At 36.4% G+C, this 22208-nt stretch overlaps 4 protein-coding genes, 1 non-coding gene and 1 pseudogene across 5 annotated transcripts; 2 read left to right on the forward strand and 4 right to left on the reverse strand.

Moving 5' to 3' along the window:
- Nucleotides 34–107, reverse strand: TRNAI-AAU. The gene has a single exon. It is a non-coding gene; the product is annotated as a tRNA-Ile (tRNA).
- LOC104741708 lies at nt 913–1877 on the forward strand. Its single transcript, XM_010462612.1, has 2 exons — nt 913–1213; nt 1470–1877. The coding sequence occupies exons 1-2, from the start codon at nt 923–925 to the stop codon at nt 1842–1844; spliced, it is 666 nt and encodes a 221-aa protein (XP_010460914.1). The 5' UTR covers nt 913–922; the 3' UTR covers nt 1845–1877.
- LOC104743671 lies at nt 3497–5412 on the forward strand. Its single transcript, XM_010464722.1, has 5 exons — nt 3497–3771; nt 3853–4242; nt 4320–4936; nt 5080–5292; nt 5384–5412. The coding sequence occupies exons 1-5, from the start codon at nt 3497–3499 to the stop codon at nt 5410–5412; spliced, it is 1524 nt and encodes a 507-aa protein (XP_010463024.1).
- LOC104741710 (F-box protein At1g31080-like) lies at nt 7928–9235 on the reverse strand. The gene is made up of 2 exons (XM_019236011.1): nt 8903–9235; nt 7928–8701 (listed from the first exon to the last, which is right to left on the reverse strand). Exons 1-2 carry the CDS (start codon nt 9204–9206, stop codon nt 7968–7970), a joined length of 1038 nt encoding a protein of 345 aa, XP_019091556.1. The 5' UTR covers nt 9207–9235; the 3' UTR covers nt 7928–7967.
- LOC104743672 (F-box protein At1g67130-like) lies at nt 12143–13331 on the reverse strand. Its single transcript, XM_019236009.1, is given in 4 exon segments — nt 12143–12693; nt 12696–12717; nt 12720–12822; nt 13045–13331. Coding segments are annotated over 4 exon segments (963 nt in total).
- LOC104743673 lies at nt 20526–21806 on the reverse strand (annotated as a pseudogene).

A 22208-nucleotide genomic window follows, 5' to 3' on the forward strand; every position in this document is an offset into this window, starting at 1 on the left:
AGGGAAAAAAAAAAAATCCAAGATTTTAAAAAGTGGCCTATACAGGGATCGAACCTGTGACCTTCGCGTTATTAGCACGACGCTCTAACCAACTGAGCTAATAGGCCATTTGTTAGATATTTGATACGTTATTTATTTATTTTGACTAATGTAATGTCATTGTCATGTTAAGAGATGGGAAGGACGAAGATGGTGCAGAGCTTAAATGTCATTGGTAATTTGGTATTAATTTACTTTTATACGCCGAGTTAGTTACGTTCACGATACCTTGGAAAAAGACACTCACTTCACTTCACTTCACTGGTCACTACTACTAATTCTACTTGGCCAATACTAAAAAAATATTTAATGCATCTGGAGGCGCATCTTTTTCACAACAACATTCAATATATGTCTCATCAGATTGTATTAAAAGAAAATTTTAAAGTTTTATACTATAATTTTAAAGTTTTATAGTATAAAACTTTAAAAATTTTCTTCTAATACAAAAGAAAATTTCTTATGTTTAGAAAAAAAATACTAATAAATAAAACAGAAAAGTTTCAAAGTTTTATACTAATATAATTTACTTTTGCAAAACATAAACGCAACTGACAAAAAGGTTGTTCTTTTTGGTTGTTTGTCTTTATCTCTTTGACGTTTGCAATTAACAAATAAACTTAATACATATATAGACGCATTAACCTGCTTTCACAACAATATTCAATTTAGGTCTCAAATTATATGAAACGAAAAATTTGAGATTTGTATTTTAAGTTTGCAAAAAAAAGAAACAAACTTAAATGAAAAGTATACTAGAAAACTTAATTAATTTATAGATTGCGATATTTCACATGAAAATGACCGATCATGCATGTTATAAAACGATACACATGCATGAGTCCAAAAAAATACATTTAAACAATACTACCATATTCGAAATATGATCATCGCTAAGAAAACGGCAGCCAGCAGTTGCTCCACCACCATCAACAACTGCCCCGGTCTAGAGCAGCAGCCGCTGAAACAAATGTTATTGCAACTTCAAGCAAAATTGAGAGTGGTTAAGTGGATTGTATTATTATCAGTTTTGACAGTTTTGCTGTCTCTAGCTGTTTACTATTTGGCGTCTCTTGTCCAGCCACTGCCTCTACCGCTGCAGCAAATCTCAAGCTTTTCAGCGTTTGTGCCGCCGGTGATAGCAGCCAAACAGAGACTTTACGATACAGATAACGTTTGTAACCTTCATTTTACGATCTACATATTTATCATACGTATACAAATATATATGCACGAAAAATACGATATATATATCTAGTTTTTGCTTTTTTTTTTGCATTTAAAATACCACACACGTCTATGTATTGTTATATATTATTAATATTTATCTTATAAAATAGTATATATATATATATAATTTTGAGGAATTTTTTTTGTTGAATTTAAATTGAGCATTTTAAACCAAGTAACTAGTTATGTTTGGTTGATAGATTGAGGCAGAAGATAGGAGAAATTTGGCAAGAGTCCTAAGGGAAGCAGCGACCAAGGAGAAGACGGTGATAGTGACGATAATGAATCAGGCTTGGGCGGAGCCAGATACGATGTTTGATGTGTTTCTTGAGGGATTCCGAATCGGCATAGGAACGGAGAGGCTACTCCGCCACGTTGTGGTTGTGTGTTTAGATGATAAAGCCTACACACGGTGCTTGGAAGTCTTACCCCGCCGGTGCTTCTTTCTGAAGACATATGGTGCCTACACACGGTGCTTGAAACATATGGAAGTTCCTATTAACATGGAAAAAACAAAATTGACAGAATCAGTTCAATTTTTTATATATCCAATTGTTCTTGTGTGGTTTGTTTAGATTAGAATGAACTAAAAGCGGTTATTCCTTGTATTACGAAACATTTTTTTTATTTATTTATTTAATAAGCAAGAGTTATAAAGATATTAATTAACATAACACAATTAATTAGGACATTAACAGGAAAACCAGAAAAGAACAGTGTTAAGCCAACAGAGTGATGAAACTCACACGAAACATGTAAATAAGAAGTTTGACAAGAAAATCGGTATTTTTATACTCCAGCTAAAGGGGTATGTTGAATTCATACACCAGCTATAACACTGAGTAAATCCATACACAAAGTTTAGTAAAATTCAAATTGACTGCACCAACTTGATAAACTGTATAAGAACATGCACAAGCCGTAACGGTGTTATCTCACCGCTAACGGCTGCTTACGTGGAAGCCACGTAATAAACGACGTCGTATTGAGATACGAAAGAAAAAGCTTATGTAACTCAAAACGACGTCGTTTAAAGTTCTTCTTAAACCATCAACTTCTTCTTCTTTCCCAACTCGAGTTATATGTTTCTCAATCCCGTCTCTTGTTTCTTCTCTTCTTTTCACCAATAAATCAAAATCAATTGGTCAATTGATTTAATTAGCAACGATTGTCGATCGTGGAGAGTGTATAAAGTGCTGTTAACCATATTGTCATCAGAAAATGAGGTAATTTAAATTCAAGTTTTAGGGTTTTTATAATTTAGGGATTTTCTTAATTGAGATACTTAGGAGTGTTTATTTAGAAAACCCGATGGATTTTGCGTGTAATTGTGTAGTTTAGATGAGATTGATGTGTGTTCTTAAGTTTGGAACTAATTTAGCTCTTACAAAAATATCATGAACACCAAGTGTTCGATAATATGTGTAAACGAAATGAATAACCCTCTAATTCTTGTAAGTTTTTTTTCAGCTCCGATGAGGATGTCATATTCCAATGCCACAATGTTGGAGAGTTTGGAGTTGTTGATGGGAAAAAAATTACTTATATTGGAGGATCGGTTCTAACCCTTGAAAGCAAACCAGAAAGTGTTGTGACTAATCTGATAGCGGCATTGGACGATCCTCTTTATGGGCAGAAAATCTGGTTTAAGTATCCATTTGAAGATTTTTCAGAGCTGAAGTTAATAAATGAAGGTGAGAATTTTCAGAAAATGTGTACAATTCCGGTTTGGGTTAAGTCGATAGCAATCTTTCTAGAGAAAGAACAGCATGAGCTTCTTGAAGCTGGTTCTCATGGTGATGATAGAGATAGTGTTCATAGTGATAGAGATGGTTCTGTTGGCGATGATAGAGATGGTTCTCATGGTGATGATAGAGATGCTTGTAGGGTATTTGTTGACATGGAAGATCGAGTGGAGGAGAACTTAGCAGGTTTTGTTGACGAAGAAGAGCATGATAATGATGAGAATACTCCTCCTAACTCTGATTGCGAGGATGTTGAAAGAAGATATATGAGGTGCAAAAAAGGTAGTGGAGAAATAAAATTAGAGCAAGTCTTTGATAGTATAGGTGAGTTTAAAGAAGCTGTGGTTGACTATGCTCTTAAGAATGGAGAGAATATAAAGTTTACAAGATAGGGTTCAGAGAAGAGTGAAGTAAGGTGTTCCATTGGAGGGAATTGCAAATTCAAGATCTACTGCTCCTATGAAGATAAAATTGGAAAGTACATGGTGAAGACATGCAATGATGTCCATGCATGTACAAAGGACGGGTTTAGTAAAGTGATCAAGAGTGGAGTCCTTGCTCAGTTGTTCTTGAATGACATAAGGAAGGATCCGACATTCAAGGCTAAGGCGATGCAAGATGCGATTGAGGAGCGTTACACCATAGTTGCTACTTATGATCAGTGTCGGACAGCTAGAGCAAAAGCATTGAAGATGATTCAAGAGGAATATGATGAGCAATTTGCTCGTCTACATGATTACATGGAACATCTTTTAGAGTAAGTCAAGCTTTTTTTTTTTTTGCTTTTCTTATAATTTTGGAGTTAGTCGGTAATATGGGTTTGATTTCTGTTTTGTAGATCAAATCCGGGTTCAACAGTGGAGGTTGGGACATTGACTGATGATGCTGGTATCGTCAGGTTTGATAGGTTTTATGTCTGCTTTGAAGCCCTTCGGAAGACTTGGCTTGCATATTGTCGGCCAATAATTGGCATAGATGGTTGCTTCTTAAAAAACGGTGTGAAAGGACAACTGTTGGCAGCTGTAGGAAGAGATGCTAACAATCAGTTCTATCCGGTTGCTTGGGCAGTTGTGCAAACAGAGAACTTTGATGCTTGGTTGTGGTTCATTAAGAAGCTGAAGGTTGATTTGAAGCTTGAAGATGGTGATGGATTTACCCTTATCTCTGATAGACAAAAGGGATTGCTCAATGCTGTTGATCAAGAGCTACCAAAGGTGGAACACCGGATGTGTGCACACCATATCTGTGGCAATCTGAAAAGAGTGTATCCGGGTAAAGATTTGCCTAAGAAGTTGTTTTGGGCAGTTGCCAGAGTTTTAACGAAGCAGAGTATAATAGAGCAATAGAGGAATTGAAGAAGTTTGATGAAGGTGTGTATGATGCTGTCATGCAAAGAAATCCGCAAAACTGTAGTCGTGCCTTCTTCGGCTGCAAATCCAGTTGTGAGGATGTTTCTAACAACTTTTCTGAGTCATACAACAATGCCATCAATAAAGCTCGGGAGATGCCATTAGTGGATATGTTGGAGACAATAAGAAGAAAAACTATGATCCATATCGATGCGAGGCTCAAGAAGGCTATGAAACGTCAAGGAAGAAGAGAGGTTGCGAAAGTATTGTCAATTCTTTGTGGAAATGGGCAGTATGAGGTTCTTGAAAATAAGCATGGATTCAAGGTGGATATGAATGCAAAGATATGTGCATGTCGAAGATGGAGTATGATAGGGATCCCTTGCCGCCATGTTTTAAGAGTTATACTGACCAAGAAGCACAATCCTGAGTCGTATGTTAACTGTGATTGGTACTTGACATCAACAAATGTCAAGATTTATTCTGAGTCAATCTCAGCAGTTAATGGCATTGGTTTTTGGATAAGATCTCAAGAGCCTAGGATTCAACCACCACCACGAGAAGTTACAAAAGGTCCCAAGAAGACAGAAAAAAAGAAAGAAGGACAAGAATGAGTCTCCAAAGAAGAAGTCAAAAGGAAAAAGAGAACAAGAACAACCGGAGAAGAGAATCAAAGTTTCAAAAGCTGGGCGAGATAGTCGTTATGGCCGGTGTAGTATCGTCGGTCATAATACTAGAAGTTGTCCAGCTCTCGGAGTTGTTGGTAGAAGGTGGAAGAAGAAAAAAACTGGTGAAGAACCAAGCCAAGGACAAAGCCAAGAAAAAAGCCAAGGACAAAGCCAAGGACAAAGCCAAGAACAAAACCAAAGACAAAGCCAAGGACTTAGTCAAAGCCAAGGACCAAGCCAGCAATCTCATAATGATTAATGGTGAGTCTTTTTATTGATCAAACTTCTGCTTATTAATAGCTTCATTATCATTACTCAGGTTTTCACATGTTATTTTTGTTTATTTTTATAGTGTATGAATGGAATGAAGGAACTGAATAGAAGGAAGTGACGGATGGAAGTTTTTTGTTTTAGTCGGATGAGATTGAAAGGGTAATCTCATGGTAGTTTATGGTTGTAGTTCGATGAATTTCAAGTTTTTGTTGTACTCAAAACATGGCTTCTATTTTTAATCTAATCAAAACTTATTGAAGTTTTATGTTAATCTTAACATAGTTAACAACAAAAACACTTAACAACTCCATGATTACATGCTTAATCAATCCAACACATTACACAAATATTACATAGTAGACAAAAGCCACAACTAAACCACCACAAACAATCATGTTCTTGAAGCTTCTTAGCTCTTGAATCTCTTTCTCACAAGAACTCACCACACCTTTGAGCTCTACAATATCTTTTTCACATCTTTCTGCGATTTCTTTGATAGCTTCTACCTCATCTAATCCCTTTGCTAAGATTCCCACTTCTCTTTCTATTTTGTCAACTACACTTTCAACCTCTTCCATCTCCTCAACCATGCTTATGTCGGTCCACTTAAACAAATGATTCAGATTCTAATACAAAAATACACATTATGAGAAGGTTATGAGAACAATTTTCATATGACCAACTATATTGATTACCTCGTCGGATCCATTAGGACAACAATGAAAGAGTCTTCCAGGATTTTTCATTGTGTTTGAAGTTCTCATTACAGAGAATCGACCACATCTACATTTTCGTGGGATTCCTCTTCCAATGACATTGACTATTGCTCACTCCTTCACCAAATAACGAATTCACCAATTCACAATCAAATAATATTTCTATCAAAATACACAAAGACAAGGAAACTAAACACATTATGTTCTCAATTACTCACCTGAAGAAGCTGATGATGAAGACATCTTAATCGATTTTGCCCAAAAAGCCTAAATGTTTTAAAAATCCCCAAATCAATTCAGCAAACTTTCTCTCGACTCGTGAAAGAAGAAAAAAGGAAGAAGACAATGGAAACGACGTCGTTTTGGACAAAAGAAGCTTTTTCTTTCGTATCTCAATAAGACGTCGTTTATTACGTGGCTTCCACGTAAGCAGCCGTCAACGGTGAGATAACACCGTTATGCTTGTGCATGTTTTTACACAGTTTGTCAGGTTGGTGCAGCCAATTTGAATTTTACTAAACTTTGTGTATGGATTTCCTCAGTGTTATAGCTGGTGTCTGAATTCAACATATCCTCTTAGCTAGGGTATGAAAATACCGATTTTCCGAAGTTTGACAGGCTACGAAACCTAGTGATTGACTTTGCCGGCAATCTCAAGAATAAGATCAGTTGGGATAGGTTACAAGTTTTCTCTTAAGAACTAAGTAAAGAGAGAAACACACATAAGTTCTGGCTGCTCTGTTTTCTTCGGAATTTAAAGGGGTATATTTCAACATCCAATTGCCAATTTGATTTTAAAAACTTTACATAAACATTTACACATTTTTATTAATGTTTAAGACATACATACTAAAAAGCTTTAATGGCCTTTGCTTCTTCTAAATCCTAGGTTGTAATGATTCTCTAAAAATAAGAATACATATATGTATTGCAATCATTAAGTATTAAGTAGTTTGATTGACAATAAATCAATAAAAATTCTATGAATTCAAGTAGCGCTTAGTCCTCCTAAGATTCTATCATATTACCTTTTGTATGACAAAAAAATTTACAATCTTGACTGTTGAACATTTAGAAAAAAATTGTCAATATGTCTAGTTTTTTTGTAACTTCAATTATTCTGAATATTTTGTGGTAAATTTGAAGTATGTTAAGTGCTAACTAAGAGATTTTTATATTTTTTTTCAGCATATATATATTTTTATTATGATATAATTTTATTTTTTTAGAAGTTGAGAATTCTTTTATGTTAACTGAGAGATCGTTTTACTAAAATAATATTTTGTTGCATTTTGTTTCAATAATACTATATCATTGCTTTCAAGTTTTGTAAAACGATGAATGTTATGAGAATAATAGAAAGATAATTTTTGTTGGAAATTGAAAGAAAAAAATGCACATGTTCTATATTTCTATATTTTTATTGCTAATTTGGTTGCGAGTCTTGTGACATGATTTGTATAATGAATTGCACATTAATTTTTTGTTTTAAAAAAGGCAAATGTGTGTGTTTGGGGTGTGTGTGTTTCCATTAATTTTAATAATTTCATGGTTAAGGGCTTGCAGCATGTTTTTAATCTGTTCAGTGTTTATTATTTTTATTTTTTTGAATGCTCAAGTTACTTATTAATCTTACGACATGCTGCAAGCTCTTTCCATTGTGATCTATGATTTGCTATTTTGCTTGATACTCACGTTTTGGGATGAAAGAATTCGCATATATCACTAATTTAGACTTCATCTCCGATACAACTAATGATAATTGTTTTACTTCATGACTACAGTTTTGAGTTGATCATGTTGTTTCTTTAACGCCAAGCAACATAATCAACTTGTCAATGTCAAAGAGGAGTATCTGGCTTGAAGAGTAAAGTAAGCAATCAGGTTTTAGCACCAGTAAATTTTAATCATCATCTAAAAGACGCATAGCCTCAAAGATTAACGCTCTCAATCTTGTTTCTCGTGAGCAACGGTCGTCACTTGATGATCTCCTCTAGATGATGTTGATGATGTGCTTTGTTCTGGTCGGCTTATAGATGTTGCCGCATATGTTGTCTGCTTGACATCAAACCTAAGATCCTCAACATGATCTACAAAGTAGTAAAATCTATGATCGCAAAACCATTCTTCCCCTTCTCTTATACCTTGGATTTCAACACTACGGAGAGTGTTCCTTTCAAGATTAAAGTAGTAAACATAAAACGGTTTATAGAAAGGGTCTGCCAAAACAATTTCACCTGAAGCAGTCACCCCAACAACACCAATGAAACTGTCATCCTTAACCACATTATTCTCATCCCTCAAAGTGTAGGCATATGCCGTCAATTCCTCTTTTCCGACATCTTCTAGAATCCATATATGTAACTTAAGGAGAAATCTACCTTTACAACCATCCTCCTTCATCATCACACCTACTTTACCCTTATAGTTGATCAATTGAGTAGGCCACCTCATTAATTCTACCTGTAGTAGTAGAAACTTGAATTTCTCAGACCTAACATCAAAGCAAACTATCACTGCATTCAATTCATCATTTTGTTGAGCTAAGTAAAACAAAAATCCATTGATGCATATCCCTTTACACCAAACAAAAGGATCATGGTTTGAAGGACATTGGATATTCCTCCACCTCATTTTTCCAGTTCCTAATGTCAAAATATGAAAAACCAATTCAGTACCGACTCTATTGTATATGACCAAAACCTTATATTGCTTTTCAATTGGATCAAACCCTAAAAAGTCAAGACAGCTTCAGTCCGTTAATCCTTGATCAGGTGGTAAGATCGCATATTGCCCTGTGCTAGGGTTACATATCACACGCATCCGCGTATCACAGAAATAGGTCAAACCGGAAGCATAGCTAAAATCGTCTAGGTTTCTGCCTTCAAAGAATTTCATATGAAAACTGTCGGCTACTACAAAAGACGACTTCCCATAATGATTCTGAGGCTGAGGCGGCGTTGAGAAGAAGCTCCATTGATCGCCTCGTTGGACCTTAATTAATAAGAGACGTGGATTAGATAAGGATCTGGTGTGGAACAACTCGGTGAAATCTTTACGGCAAATAATGGACGCCCATAGCTTCGACACGCAGCAAAACCTCTTTATTGACTTTGCTGGCAATCTCGAGAGTATCTCGTACATGAGATCATTAGGGAGGGAAACTGAGTTTGCTCCTCTATTCATAATCGTCTTTGTATTAGTTTGCTTGTCGGAGAAAGAGATAGAGAGAGATGTGAATACACATCGAAGAGACTAAGAATTTATATATATGCTTCTACTGTAACCATTAGAGGAACAGAAAGAAAATGAATAAAAAGAACAACGGGGAACGGAATAAACAATTTTTGAGGAATGAAAGGAAAAGATGCAGAGAAAAAACAAAATAATAACTGGTAACCAAATAATAACAATATTTTTAAAAATATATTAAATATTAAATAATCAGTCAATAAAATACTAATACTACTTTTAATGTATATAAAATAAATTTTACATTTGATTTTAAAATAAAATATAATTTAAAATATTTTTAGTTTTTATTTACGGTATACACATTTTTTAATTTTATTTTACTATTCATACAATTTTCAAATAAAGCTTTCAAATTAATTTAATATGAAATTTTTGTATAAAGTATATTTTTCTGCCAATATACTGTGAAAAATATGAATATTATTGTATTCTAAAATTAAAATATTATTAATAAACATATTTTTTTATTTATTTTAAAATAAAAAACGAAATTTAATATTAATTCTTTTTTTTGTTCTATTTGTTCCTCATCAATTTTGGGGAGGAACATTTTTGGTCTAGTGTTCCTCATTTTATGAAGAATATAGAAGAATGACGAGGAAATAATATTCTTTGTAAATGGTAAAAATTTTGAGGAATGAAGAGGAATATCATATTCTTCTTTATTCTTTTCCTAAATTTTGGTTACCAGTTGGAGTCATAATGAAAAACTCTTAGGGCGTTATTAATTGGGAGATGAATTTGTGTAGAGTTATTGATTGTAAAACTGGAGAGATTTTTATTTTTTTAAAATAGTTTTTTACCAAATTTATTAAATTTTGTTTCACTTGTTAATAGATTATCATTAACTTGTTTTCCTCCAAAAAATTTCTTTACAAGGTAATACATGTACTTTTCTTAAAAGTTTCTAAATATTATAGATTCCAACCTTAAAGTATGTTAAAGTGGGAAATTGTTTTTTTTTCTTCTTTTTTTCAACCAAACACTAATTAGAAAACAAGACTCAATGATTGGTGCCCAAACAGTAGGATAAAAGTTTACAAAAAATATCTTTTTCTTTAAAGCAAAGAGATCTGTTTTTTTTTTGGAAGGAGATATTTCTTTTACTTAAATAATATCTTATGGTTACTAAATTAATTCTCTCTATTAAATTTAACAATTTCTATTTTATCCAAACTTTTTTTTATTGAATTTCTGTTAGAAACAAGAGGTTAAAGAAATATTATCTTGGGTTATTATCTATTCCACATGATATAATGTGTGATATAACATTAGATTTTTAGGTTATACACGTCCATAATAGACATCCACATGCTACAATATATTCATAACATTTCATGGATTTTAAGAATTTTCATTTTCTTCAAATTGGTTTTTTAGAATTTCCATCGGGGATTTGCATCTTGTTTTTAATTTGTTCTGTGTTAGTTTTTTTTTAAAAGCTTAAGTTATGTAGTCTTACGACATGCTGCAAGCTCTTTTTAGTGATCTATGATTTGCTTGATACTGAATAGTTTTGGGATGAAAGAATTTGTATAAAGCTTTAAAATATGTCATTACGTTGTTTTTCGTTTCGTTTGACTATGTTTTGAGTGGATCATGTTGTTTCTTTCACCCCAAGAAACAATCAACTTGGGGTAGCAACTCGTTATAATTAATTATCATTTTTTCTTCTATGTTTTTGTGTTTTTGTATAACAGATTTTCTCTTTTTTTTTTTAATGGGAATTCTTTTTCCCTACACTTAAGAACTAAGGGATTTTTTCTCTTTACCTTTAATAATCTACTTTAATTCATCTCCTTTCTTGTTCACATCATAATTTACTCTTGCTTTGAAGGAGATGGAGCCGTACCAAGCTGTCTCTTATGTTTCTGAGATCCAATGCCAAGATCTCGAGACCGAGGCAAATACAAAGATACATTGATGTTGTGTATGTGAAAAGTGACAAAATTAAATACATGTATAAAACTCTTTTGGGATTACCTCGGATAGGATGCGACGCTAAAATCTCTACAAAAATATTATCTGATAACATTGTCTTATTTTTCAGGAGGTTTCGCTTCCAAGTCAAAATTATTTGCTTCATCTGTCAAACCTGGAGTTGAAACTAGAGTTTTAACAATTCAAACAAACAAGAGTGACAATAATAATGTATATATATAATTATTTTATAATAGTACATGATACCAAGAGCTGTGAATGGATTTGTAAGAGATGCGATGCAAGATTCTGAGGAAGGAACCCAAGAAAGTCTAGTGGATGAGGTGAAGCGGATAATAGTATATGTTTGGTGTCAAAAAAGAAATTGAAAAGGCTGTGAAGAAGAAAACGAAAATGCAAGGGCAGATCAAGAAGCAAGAGGTGCAAAAGTCAAAGAAGAAAAAGTAATGAGGTGATCGGTCTTAACTGAATGCTTGAAAAATGTTTTTGCTATCTTAAACCAATTTTTCCTCAATAGGTTTTTTTCCTAATTAAGTTCGTAAAAGTAAATCCAAGGCAAACAAGAATACTTGTAGAGGTCTTTTAAAGCATTTTGTAAGATAAAGCATTAGTTTTGCTCACAACTCCCAAGTAATGTTTTACACAATTAGGACTCATAACCAGAAAGAACAAAATGATAAGTCAACGTAATAATAAAACCCACACGAAACATGTACACGAGAAGTCACACTCACAGCCAGAATTTGGGTTGGCTTCCAAGATCAGATTAGACATGTCCTCACTCTCGGTTGGATAATAATTCGTATTTGTTCTTTATAGGTGGAGCAGATAGAGTTACAGAGGTCACGCGATGTATGACTAGTACATATTAAGATCCTCTACATAGTCTAGATGATGTTGGTGTTGGTGCCTGTGGGGTTACGCTTCTATTCTGGTGGGTTTATTGGTGTTGCAGCATGTGCTATCTTCAAAGTATCGAACTTATTAAGATCCTCGACATGGTCTACAAAGTAGTAAACTCTAGGATTGTTATACGATTCTTCCTCTTCTGTAACGCCTTGGATTTCAACACTTTGGAGAGTGTTCCTTTCGGGGCTGAGGTAGAAAACATAAAACGGTTTACATGCCGTTGTCTTGGCCAAAACAATTTCACCTGAATCATTCACCCCAACAACGTGAAGATTTTTGTTAACCTTAACGACTTTATCCTCAGTCCTCAAAGTGTAGTCATATTTCGACCATTCCTGTTTCTCGAGATCCTCTAGAACCCACATACATAATTCTAGAGGAAATCCACCATCCTCAGCATACTTCCAGTTAATCACACCTAATTTATCCTTATAGTTTATCAATTCACAATAGCGGCATAGTATATCATAAGTTTTATCTAGCAACTTGAACTTTTCACACCTAACATCAAAGCAACCTATCAGATCATCCACTTTGCCCGGAATGCCATAAGATATGTAATACAAACCCCATTAATGCATATCCCCTTTTCCCACGATGACCAAAATAGGGAAAGGGGCATGTGATCTCCGTCCACCTCGGATTTTCAGTTCCTAATGTCAGAATATCATAAACCGCTACACCATCGACTCGACCGTCAAAGACCAAAACCTTGAATTGCTTGCCAATCGGATCAAACCCTAAATCCCCGCTGGAGGTTGTTCTCAGTTTAGGTGGTAAGATCGCACATTGTCCCGTGCTAGGGTTACATATCACACGCACTAGATCGGTATCCTCGTTTGGGATCCGCATATCAGAGAAATAAATCAAACCAGAAGCATAGCTATAGCTACAACCGTATGGTCGTATGTCTTTAAAGAACTTGGTATGAAAATCGGCGGCTACTACAAGGGACGACTTCTCATCTAGATTCTGAGGCTGAGGCGACGAGAAGAAGCTCCACTCACCATCTTTTTCGACCCCAATTAAGAGACGTGGACGAGTGGAGGACCTTAATAACAACAACTCGGTGAAATATGGCTGGCAAATACTCAACTTCCATACCTTCGACACGCAACGAAACCTAGCGATTGATTTTGTAGGCAATCTTGAGAGTATATCACGAATGAGATCATTAGGGATGGAATCTGAGTTTGCTCTATTCATGATCGTCCTTGTTTTTGCTTGTTATCGGACGGAGAAAGAGATATAAATACAAATCTCTTAAAGTACGGTTCGACCTAATTACATCTCTCATTCATGGGCTTTTTTTTTTTGGCGAAGTTCCGATATTATGACTAATAATTTCGTATAAACAAAATTATACGACTATTCCACAAGAGTACTTTGGAATTTTGCAAGAATATACGAATCTCATTATGTTTTCTAGAGAGACCTCTTTCCATCTAGCCTATCCACCTAAGCTTTCATCTAAGCAATAATATTTTCTTTATATTAAAATAAAATTAAAAATATTCATTTAATATATATTTCTGTTACTTATAATTAAGACAAACTTAAATATAAAAAATGCATTATTTAAAATAAATAAAATTTTAAAATAGTAAAAACAATACTATTACTATTTTAATCTTAATTTAAAATTAAAATATTTATTTAGTGAATATTTATGTTAATTTTAATTAATAGAAACTTTAAATATATAAAAATTAATTATGGAAAGTAATGAAATATTTAAATAGTAAAGCAATACTATTATTATTTTTACCTTAACGTAAAATTAAAATATTCATTTAATGAATATTTATGTTATCACAAAATTATCAACTAATGAGAATGATTCTTTATTAGACCATGATATTTGAGTCGCCAAACACATCATTATTGTATATTATTTCATTTGTATAGCACAACCTAATAATTATTTCTCAAGTTTTGAATCTTTAATTTTTTTAAAAGCCAAATATTTAATATTAATAAATCACTCTTGACAGTAATATATGTTGTATATGTAAATCCTAAATAAAAATAAATTATGAAAATAATGAAATGTTAAAATAGTGATAAAATACAGATAAAAATTTATTACAAGTAATAATATAATTCAGACTTTTGAATATAATTCAGACTTTTGAAAAAAAAATTAAAAAATGATTACAGCTTAAATTTTAAGTGTGTTAATGAGTTTTGAAATGGAAGTTGCAAAATAAATAATCAATGATCATATTACTCATAATTTATACAATAAAATATAAAAAAATGTGAAATGTATGCCGATTTAAAAAAGCGAAACTACAAATTATAACATGATAAAAAAGGAAAAAAAAAATTGATGTTTCATAAATTAAATTAAATGCTTTTAACCAAAAGAATTACTAAAAGATGGTAAAGAGATAATAGTTATAATATCTTGAAAATCAGTTGACAGTCCAATATATATTTTATATGTGAGTCATTAGAAAGTGAGAAAGAAAGTAAATATCGAGTCGCAATGAGTGTATTTTTTAAGATAGACAAAAAGAAAAGTAGTTAAAATTTGAAAAAATGATACACATAACTTGATATTTATGCGTACATCTATTCCACAAGAGAAATAAAGAAGAATCTCTAAAAGATCTCCTAGGAGAGAGAAAGAAATAAGAATGTCGAAATTATATATATTTGTCTCCTACAATTTATTCAGCACAATGAAAAGAATTACAAACGAATACTATGCGGGTACGCAGACCCATTAACATCCGCCACAAAGATCGGACGAACAGAATCCGGACAAGCATCTAAATAATGAAAACCAAGAGGTAAATAGAAAGCATAGTTAGCTAATCCATCAGTCTCGCTATACACATGAGAAATACGGACTATCTAGTCTCTAAATAAAAAGCCATAGCACAGACGTACTAGAAAAGACAGAGGGTGAGAATCACTAATCCCTGTTTTGAGAAAACCAACAACCAGTTCTGAATCTACCTCTAACTCCACTCGGACCATCTTGCACTCCCAAGCCATATAAAGCCCGTAATAGACACCCCCAACTCAGCCAACGGTGCAGAGCAAATACCAATGTTCAAGACAAAACCGCGACACTACCCCCAGTCTCATCACGCCAGACTCCTCCCGCCGTAGCAACACCCGGATTCCCTCTAGATGCACCATCTGTGTTTAATTTGAACCAACCTTCACTTGGCTTATTCCAAGAAATCAAACGTTCCACTCTATCAACTATCATCCGATGACCATCAGTGATTGAGGTGGCTTTGAAAACCTCCAACGAAATCTCCTTCAGAAACTTCACATGGTCTTTGCATCTACCTCTAACCCCAAATATATTACCGCATCTCCATTTCCAAGCCCACCAAACAATCATAGCAAACAAAGTAGACCAGGGGCAACCTCCTACGATCGAGGATACACCTAAGTTTTCATAGAGCCAGCCTAACAGAGACATTGTAAAGAAATTACCTCTTCTCTGACGAGACACTATCCTGTTCCAAACACCCGACATTGCTGGACAGTCACGCAGCACATGTATGATCGACTCTTCACCCTCTTACAGACTTGACAAACACCACTATTAGAGAGATGTCTTCGTTGACGCTCAATGTTAGTCATAATCACCTGATTTGCCCCCAGCCAGAGGAATAATCTGACCCTCTCTGGTACCACAACACTCCAAATACGGTCAAAGAACAGTCCCAAATACTGTCTCGGTGCATGAACCCGTGTAAGAAGGTTATAGGATGAGTATACTGAGAAGGTCCCATTAGAATCCTCACCCTAAGAGAGCCTATCTCTTGCTCCTGTCACAGTATCCACGATCACAGCTCTGAGACGCAATTTAATAGTCTTCGGAACATAAGGGACGATCTGGTCTAGCAACCAACCTGTACCATTACGCCACAAGTCACAAACCCGAAGAGAATCCGACCCTGGCGGCAAAGCCCCAGTCACACAGTCACTTAGTGGTAGATCCTCGAGCCACCTATCCGCCCAAAAGCGTATAGTCTTACCATCTCCCACTACCCAACTCACACCTGGATAAATAACATCTTGGAAACTCGAGACAATACTCCTCCAAGTAGAGGACCAACTAATTTTTGTGATTGTCCAGGACCGATCTTGAATCTCCTTAACTTTGTACTTGCTCTGTAACACCTGAGCCCATAAACTAGTGTTGTCATTCATTAAACGCCATCCTACCTTAGCTAAGAGAGCCTTATTCATCATCTTTGCGGACCGAATCCCTAAACCTCCCTCTCTCTTTTGCAAGCAAACCTTCTTCCACGCCAGTAGGTGCTGTTTACGTTGTCCTGTAGTCCCACCCCACAAGAACGTTCTAGAAACCTTCTCCAAACCCTCAAGAGTAGCCTTTGGCAACGCAATTGTACTCATGGAGTGGATCGGGATCGATGAGAGCACTGATTTAGTCAAAGTCACCCTTCCCGCCAAGCTCAACATCTGCCCTTTCCAACCCGACAAGCGTGATGAAACTCTCGCGAGAATCTCCCCAAAAGTCTCCTTATTTATCTGTTTATGCAAGACTGGCAAGCCTAGATACTTTTCCAATTCCCGCGTTACTCTGATCCCGCTCTCCTCCGAGATCAGTTTCTCCAAATCACGATGAACATTATTAGAAAAGAAAATTTTGGATTTCTCCAAACTAATCTTCTGTCCTGATGCCACACAGAACCGTTCAAGAACCTTCCTGATCACACGGATTTGAGCCACTGATGCTTCAGCAAAAAGGATTAGGTCATCAGCAAAACATATATGGGATAGTTTAGGACCCCCACGAGACAAGCTGATAGGTTTCCAGTCTCATTTCCCAACCGAAAAGTCAATCAAGTGGCATAATCTTTCCATACAAAGCACAAACACGTATGGTGAAAGGGGATCACCCTGACAAAGTCCTCTCTGAGCTGTAAACGCATCAGTTTTTTCTCCATTCCACAGTAAAGTCATGGAGGGCTCAGTAACACATTGCATAATCCATTGTACCCAAACAGCTGGAAGATTCACTGCTTTAAGCGTATCCTCAAGAAAGTCCCATCTGATGCACCAACAGTGTCCCAACAGTCATGATAAAAAACGGGTTGATATCCATCAGGACCCGATGCTTTGAACCTGCCCATACTGCGTACTGAGATCTCCACCTCTGTATCCAAAACGGGTGCACAAAGTGCTACTTCTTCCACTCGGGACAACATCGGAAAGCCACTAGTGGGTAAGTTCTCAACAACCTCATCAACATCAGCCAAGGAATAAAGACGAGTATAATAACCAACCGCTAGTTTCTCCAACTCCTCCATGGCTGAAATCCATCGTCCAGAATTATCTTTCAACATCTCTATTCTGTTCCTTCTTCTTCTAATCACAGTCGAAGTGTGGAAAAAAGTTGTATTACGGTTCCCAAGCGCAATCAGTTTCTCTCTTGATTTTTGGAACCAGATAACCTCTTCCTGTTCCAGTACCACATCATACTCCTTAAGTAAACTTTCTTCTTCGCTAAGTAAGTCATCCGTTTGAGTTGTCTCCAACAAATCCTGAACCACTTTTAATATCTGCAGCAACTCATCTTTACGCTTCTGTACATCACCAAACACCTCCCTATTCCAACGTTTTAACTTCACTTGGAGCCCTTGCAAAGCTTGTGGAGTAGACAAACCATTATCCCACGAACTCACAAGCAACTCCTTAAACCCCTCGAGTTGAAGCCATGCTGCCTCAAAACGGAAAGGACGCCTTCGCGGGTCTTTCGTAGGTTCCAGACATAATTGGATGTAAAGTGGAGCATGGTCCGAAGATAGAAACGGGAGGTGAGTGACCACAACATCCTGCCACTTCAAACGAGTGTGAGCAGAAGAGAAAACCCGATCCAATCTCTTAGCAACAAAGGTGCTCAACACACGCCCTCTACGCCACATGGATTGGTTACCCTTGAAACCCATATCAATGGGAAAGAGCTCATTAATCCAGTTTCTGAAAGCAAGCGAGTCTGATGATAACTTGCCATTCCCACCATACCTCTCATTAGACCAGACAATAGTGTTAAAGTCACCCCCCACAATGACTGGCTTAGTGATGCTTTGTATCTCATCTTTCAGCAGACTCCATAAGCCACTACGCCTACGTGTAGTGGGCGCAGCATACACAGCAATGATATGTAAGCTATCCATCCCCGAAACAAACCTCGCATGAATAAACTGTTCTGACGAACTGATGATCGTCACATCACATAAACCTGACTTCCATAACAACCAAAGTCCTCCACTTTGGCCAACTGCATCCACTCAAAACTCATTATCAAACCCCAGCCCTTGACAAATCCGTTTAGCTCTATCCCCCTCAGAATGTGTTTCAAACAGAGCAAGAACATCCATTTTCTACTTCTTTAAAATATATCGTATCGATCTCGGAAAAGTAGGTTTATTACAAGCAATTCATCATTATTATGAGGAAAAGAGGCAAAATCGAACCGCCAGGGCGTTCTGTCATGTGCGGTTTCCCTCTGGCGCTTCCGTCGGAAGGATTTGCATCGTATTATCTCCAACACTAGGATCCTCCACTGCAATACGAGGTGAAGTAGCCCCGCCATTACCATCGGAAGGAACCGATGACTCTATGACAGCTAAACGTCCACTATCTTGAACCACTATTCCACCCGGACGACCAAGGCTCTCCGTCTCCATACGCAACCTCTTTCCCGACTCAGAGAGTTCAACAATACTTTTGCTCGGACCAAAAATCAGCCCCCTCACCGGCCTACTTGGTTTGCCATTTGGTTTAGGCCCAGACCGATTAGACAATTTAGCAGGTCCATGAGCAGTCCCTTAAAACACACCTGAAAATTCACTAGGCGATTTCTCCAAAAATCCACCCATTAAACGACCCTTACCTTGCTCAACACCCTTTCTTTTTTATTGAAGATTCGGGATAATATCATTCTTCTTATTTCCCTCCAGAAAAACAGTAACTTCCATCCTTGGACAGCTTCCCGTGACACCGCCGACGCAACACCTTGCCCGGCCCCTGGCTTAGCTTTCCTCCTTGTACAACGTACATCTGTAAAATCATCATCAGTGGACCGTCCACCACTAGATTCTGCACCCACCGTCGGTGGCACCTCAACCGGATTCCGCACCTGAACTAATTGAGGACACATATGAACTAAATGCCCATACATCCCACATTAGGAACAAATAGCTGCCAAGCCCTCATAAGACACAAAGTATTTCTCACCATTCACCATCACCGTCCCCTTAAGAGGCCTCTTTAAGTTGACTTCCACACAAACCCTAGCAAAGCGAGCCCTCTCAAACTGTAAGGTTGTAAGATCCACCTTAACCGGCTTTCCTAACCCTTGTGCGACACTCATCAGAATGGAACGATGATAAAAAGTCAGTGGGAGATTCGCCAAGCGGATCCACACCAGCGTCATTATGATTTCATCACGCAACGGGTCAAACTCAGGAGACCATGCTTGCGTTAGAAGGTAACTACCGAACACTCTCCATGGTCGACCTGTGAGCGTTGCCATGTATTCCTCTTCTCGGTCAAAATGGATCATAAAGAATTGTCGAGGTAGATCCATCACATACATGACCCTCGCAGGCTTCCACAACTCCCGCAAGCGCCTACTCAACACCGCGACTGAGACATTTCGACCTAACACTTTAACAATCATGCACTGCTTCCACAACCCCTGCATAACTGTTAACACCTCCTCGCCGATAGTAATTACTAGCTCACCATCCTCCCCATTTGGAAAAGCCAAACTAACCCGTTCAGTCACGAACTTATCATCCAAAACATCCTCTGGATGCGGCATCCCAGCAGGAGTACTACCCACTACCTTCTACAGCCATGCCATCGGCCGATCCGGCGGATCCCCTGGTGGCCTCCCACCATCTCCGATGTCGAACATAGCCGTATCATGCCCACCCATATTCGAAACCCTAAGATCACCCTTCGCAGCCGCCATACTATAGAGTATAGATCGCTTTAAAGTTTTGATTTTATGGTCATTGTTCTTGTAGAAAATTTTTGTTTAGTTGATATGAGATATCTCTTGTTAAGACCTTTTAATTCACTTGATTGCAATATTTGTGTGTGCTCCTTTATCCGACATTGGCAAGCCATATAGTAATTAATTAGTTCTTTCTAAATCTTCAGTCTTTAGTGACTTTAAGTGAAAATCTTAATAAAAACATACTTTCTTTAATAACTTCTTTGATAACTAAATGTTAACAGCCACAAAGACAGAATACAAATACAACTTGGGTCACGAGAGCATTTTCAGCTGACTTGAGGGGTAAGGTAAACAATCAGGTTTGGACACCTTTAAATTTTAGTCATATATTCTAAAAGGCACGAAACATCAAATTTGTTAAAGCTCTCAAGCGTTTAATGATCTTGTCCCAGATGAACCACGTTCCTCACTTGATGATCTTCTTCCGTAGATGATGTTGATGTGCTCTGTTCTGGTGCACTTATAGATGTTGCAGCATATGTTGTCTTCATAACATCAAACCTAAGGTCCTCGACATGATCTACAAAGTAGTAGTAAAGTACTAATTCTTTTTCTACTCTAACACCTTGGATTTCAACACTTTGGAGAGTGTTCCTTTTGGGATTAAAGTAGAAAACATATAACGGTTTAGATGCAATATTGTTTGCCAAAACAATTTCACCTGAAGCAGTCACACCAACAATAGAAATACAGTCGTTTCGATTGACTTTATTCTCAGCCTTCAAAGTGTAGGCATATGCCGTCCTTTCATGTTTAACGACATCCGTTACAACCCACATACATAACTTAAGGGGAAATCCACCATCATAATCATCTTCGAAATTAATCACACCTAATTTACCCTTATAGTTTATCAATTTAGTAGCCCAAGATCTACTAGGGCAGTCTGAGTTTAGATTTAGATACCTAAATTTCTCAGACCTAACATCAAAGCAAACTACCACATCATAGATGTCAACAGGTGATTGAGTTAAATAATACAAAACCCCATTGATGCATATCTCTCCACTCAAAAAATGAGGATAATGGGGTAAAGGACATTGGATATTCCTCCACCTCATATTTTCAGTTTCTAATGTTAGAATATCAAAACTCAATTCATTAGAAACTCTATTGTTCAAGACCAAAACCTTGAATTGCTTGCCAATGGGATCAAACCCTAAAAAACCATCGAATTTTTTGTTGAGGTCAGGTGGTAAGATCGCATATTGTCCCGTGCTAGGGTTGCATATCACACACACTTTGTAGTCTCCATCCTTTGGGCTCCGCATTTTTTCTGTTCCCCCATCCTTTGAGATTCGCGTATTAGGGAAATAAGTCAAACCAAAAACATATTTACAATAGTAGGGATACATGTCTTTCGAGAACTTCATATGAAAGTCGTCGACTACTACAAGAGACGACTTCTCATAATGACGCTAAGGCTGGGGAGAAGAGAAGAAGCTCCACTCCCCGTCTTGTTCGACCCCAATTAAGAAACGTGGATTAGATGAGGATATGGTATGGAACAACTCAGTGAAATCTTGACGGCAAATAATGGACACCCATAACTTCGACACGCAGCGAAACCTACTTATTGACTTTGTAGGCAATCTCGAGAGTATCTCAGGAATGAGATCATTAGGGAGGGAAACTGAGTTTGCTCCTCTATTCATAATCGTTGTATTAATTTGCTTGTTAGAGAGAAATATGAATACAGATTGAAGAGTCTCTGAAATTTATATATAGAAATGGAATACATGTTATGGGGAGATGAATTTGTGTAGATTTATTGGTTTTAAAAGTGAAGAGATTTTAAAATGCTTTTAAGATTTTTAACAAATTTGTCACTTATTACATTGATTTGCATTAATTTGTATCCCTCCAAATTATTTTCTATTAAGCAAATATATATGTTTTTTTCTTAAACATATAATCTCTATATTAGCAAGTTGAAAGCCCGGAGAAGACTTAGCAAGAAGGAGAAAGGAAGAATAAGAAGAACGATCGAAGAAAGTCCAAAGAAAAATCAGCAAGTTGAAAGATGGCCAATGGCCGGAAGTCAAAAGGCCAAGTCC

The sequence above is a fragment of the Camelina sativa genome, chromosome 14 (genome assembly GCF_000633955.1).
Source record: "Camelina sativa cultivar DH55 chromosome 14, Cs, whole genome shotgun sequence".
NCBI lineage: Eukaryota > Viridiplantae > Streptophyta > Magnoliopsida > Brassicales > Brassicaceae > Camelina > Camelina sativa.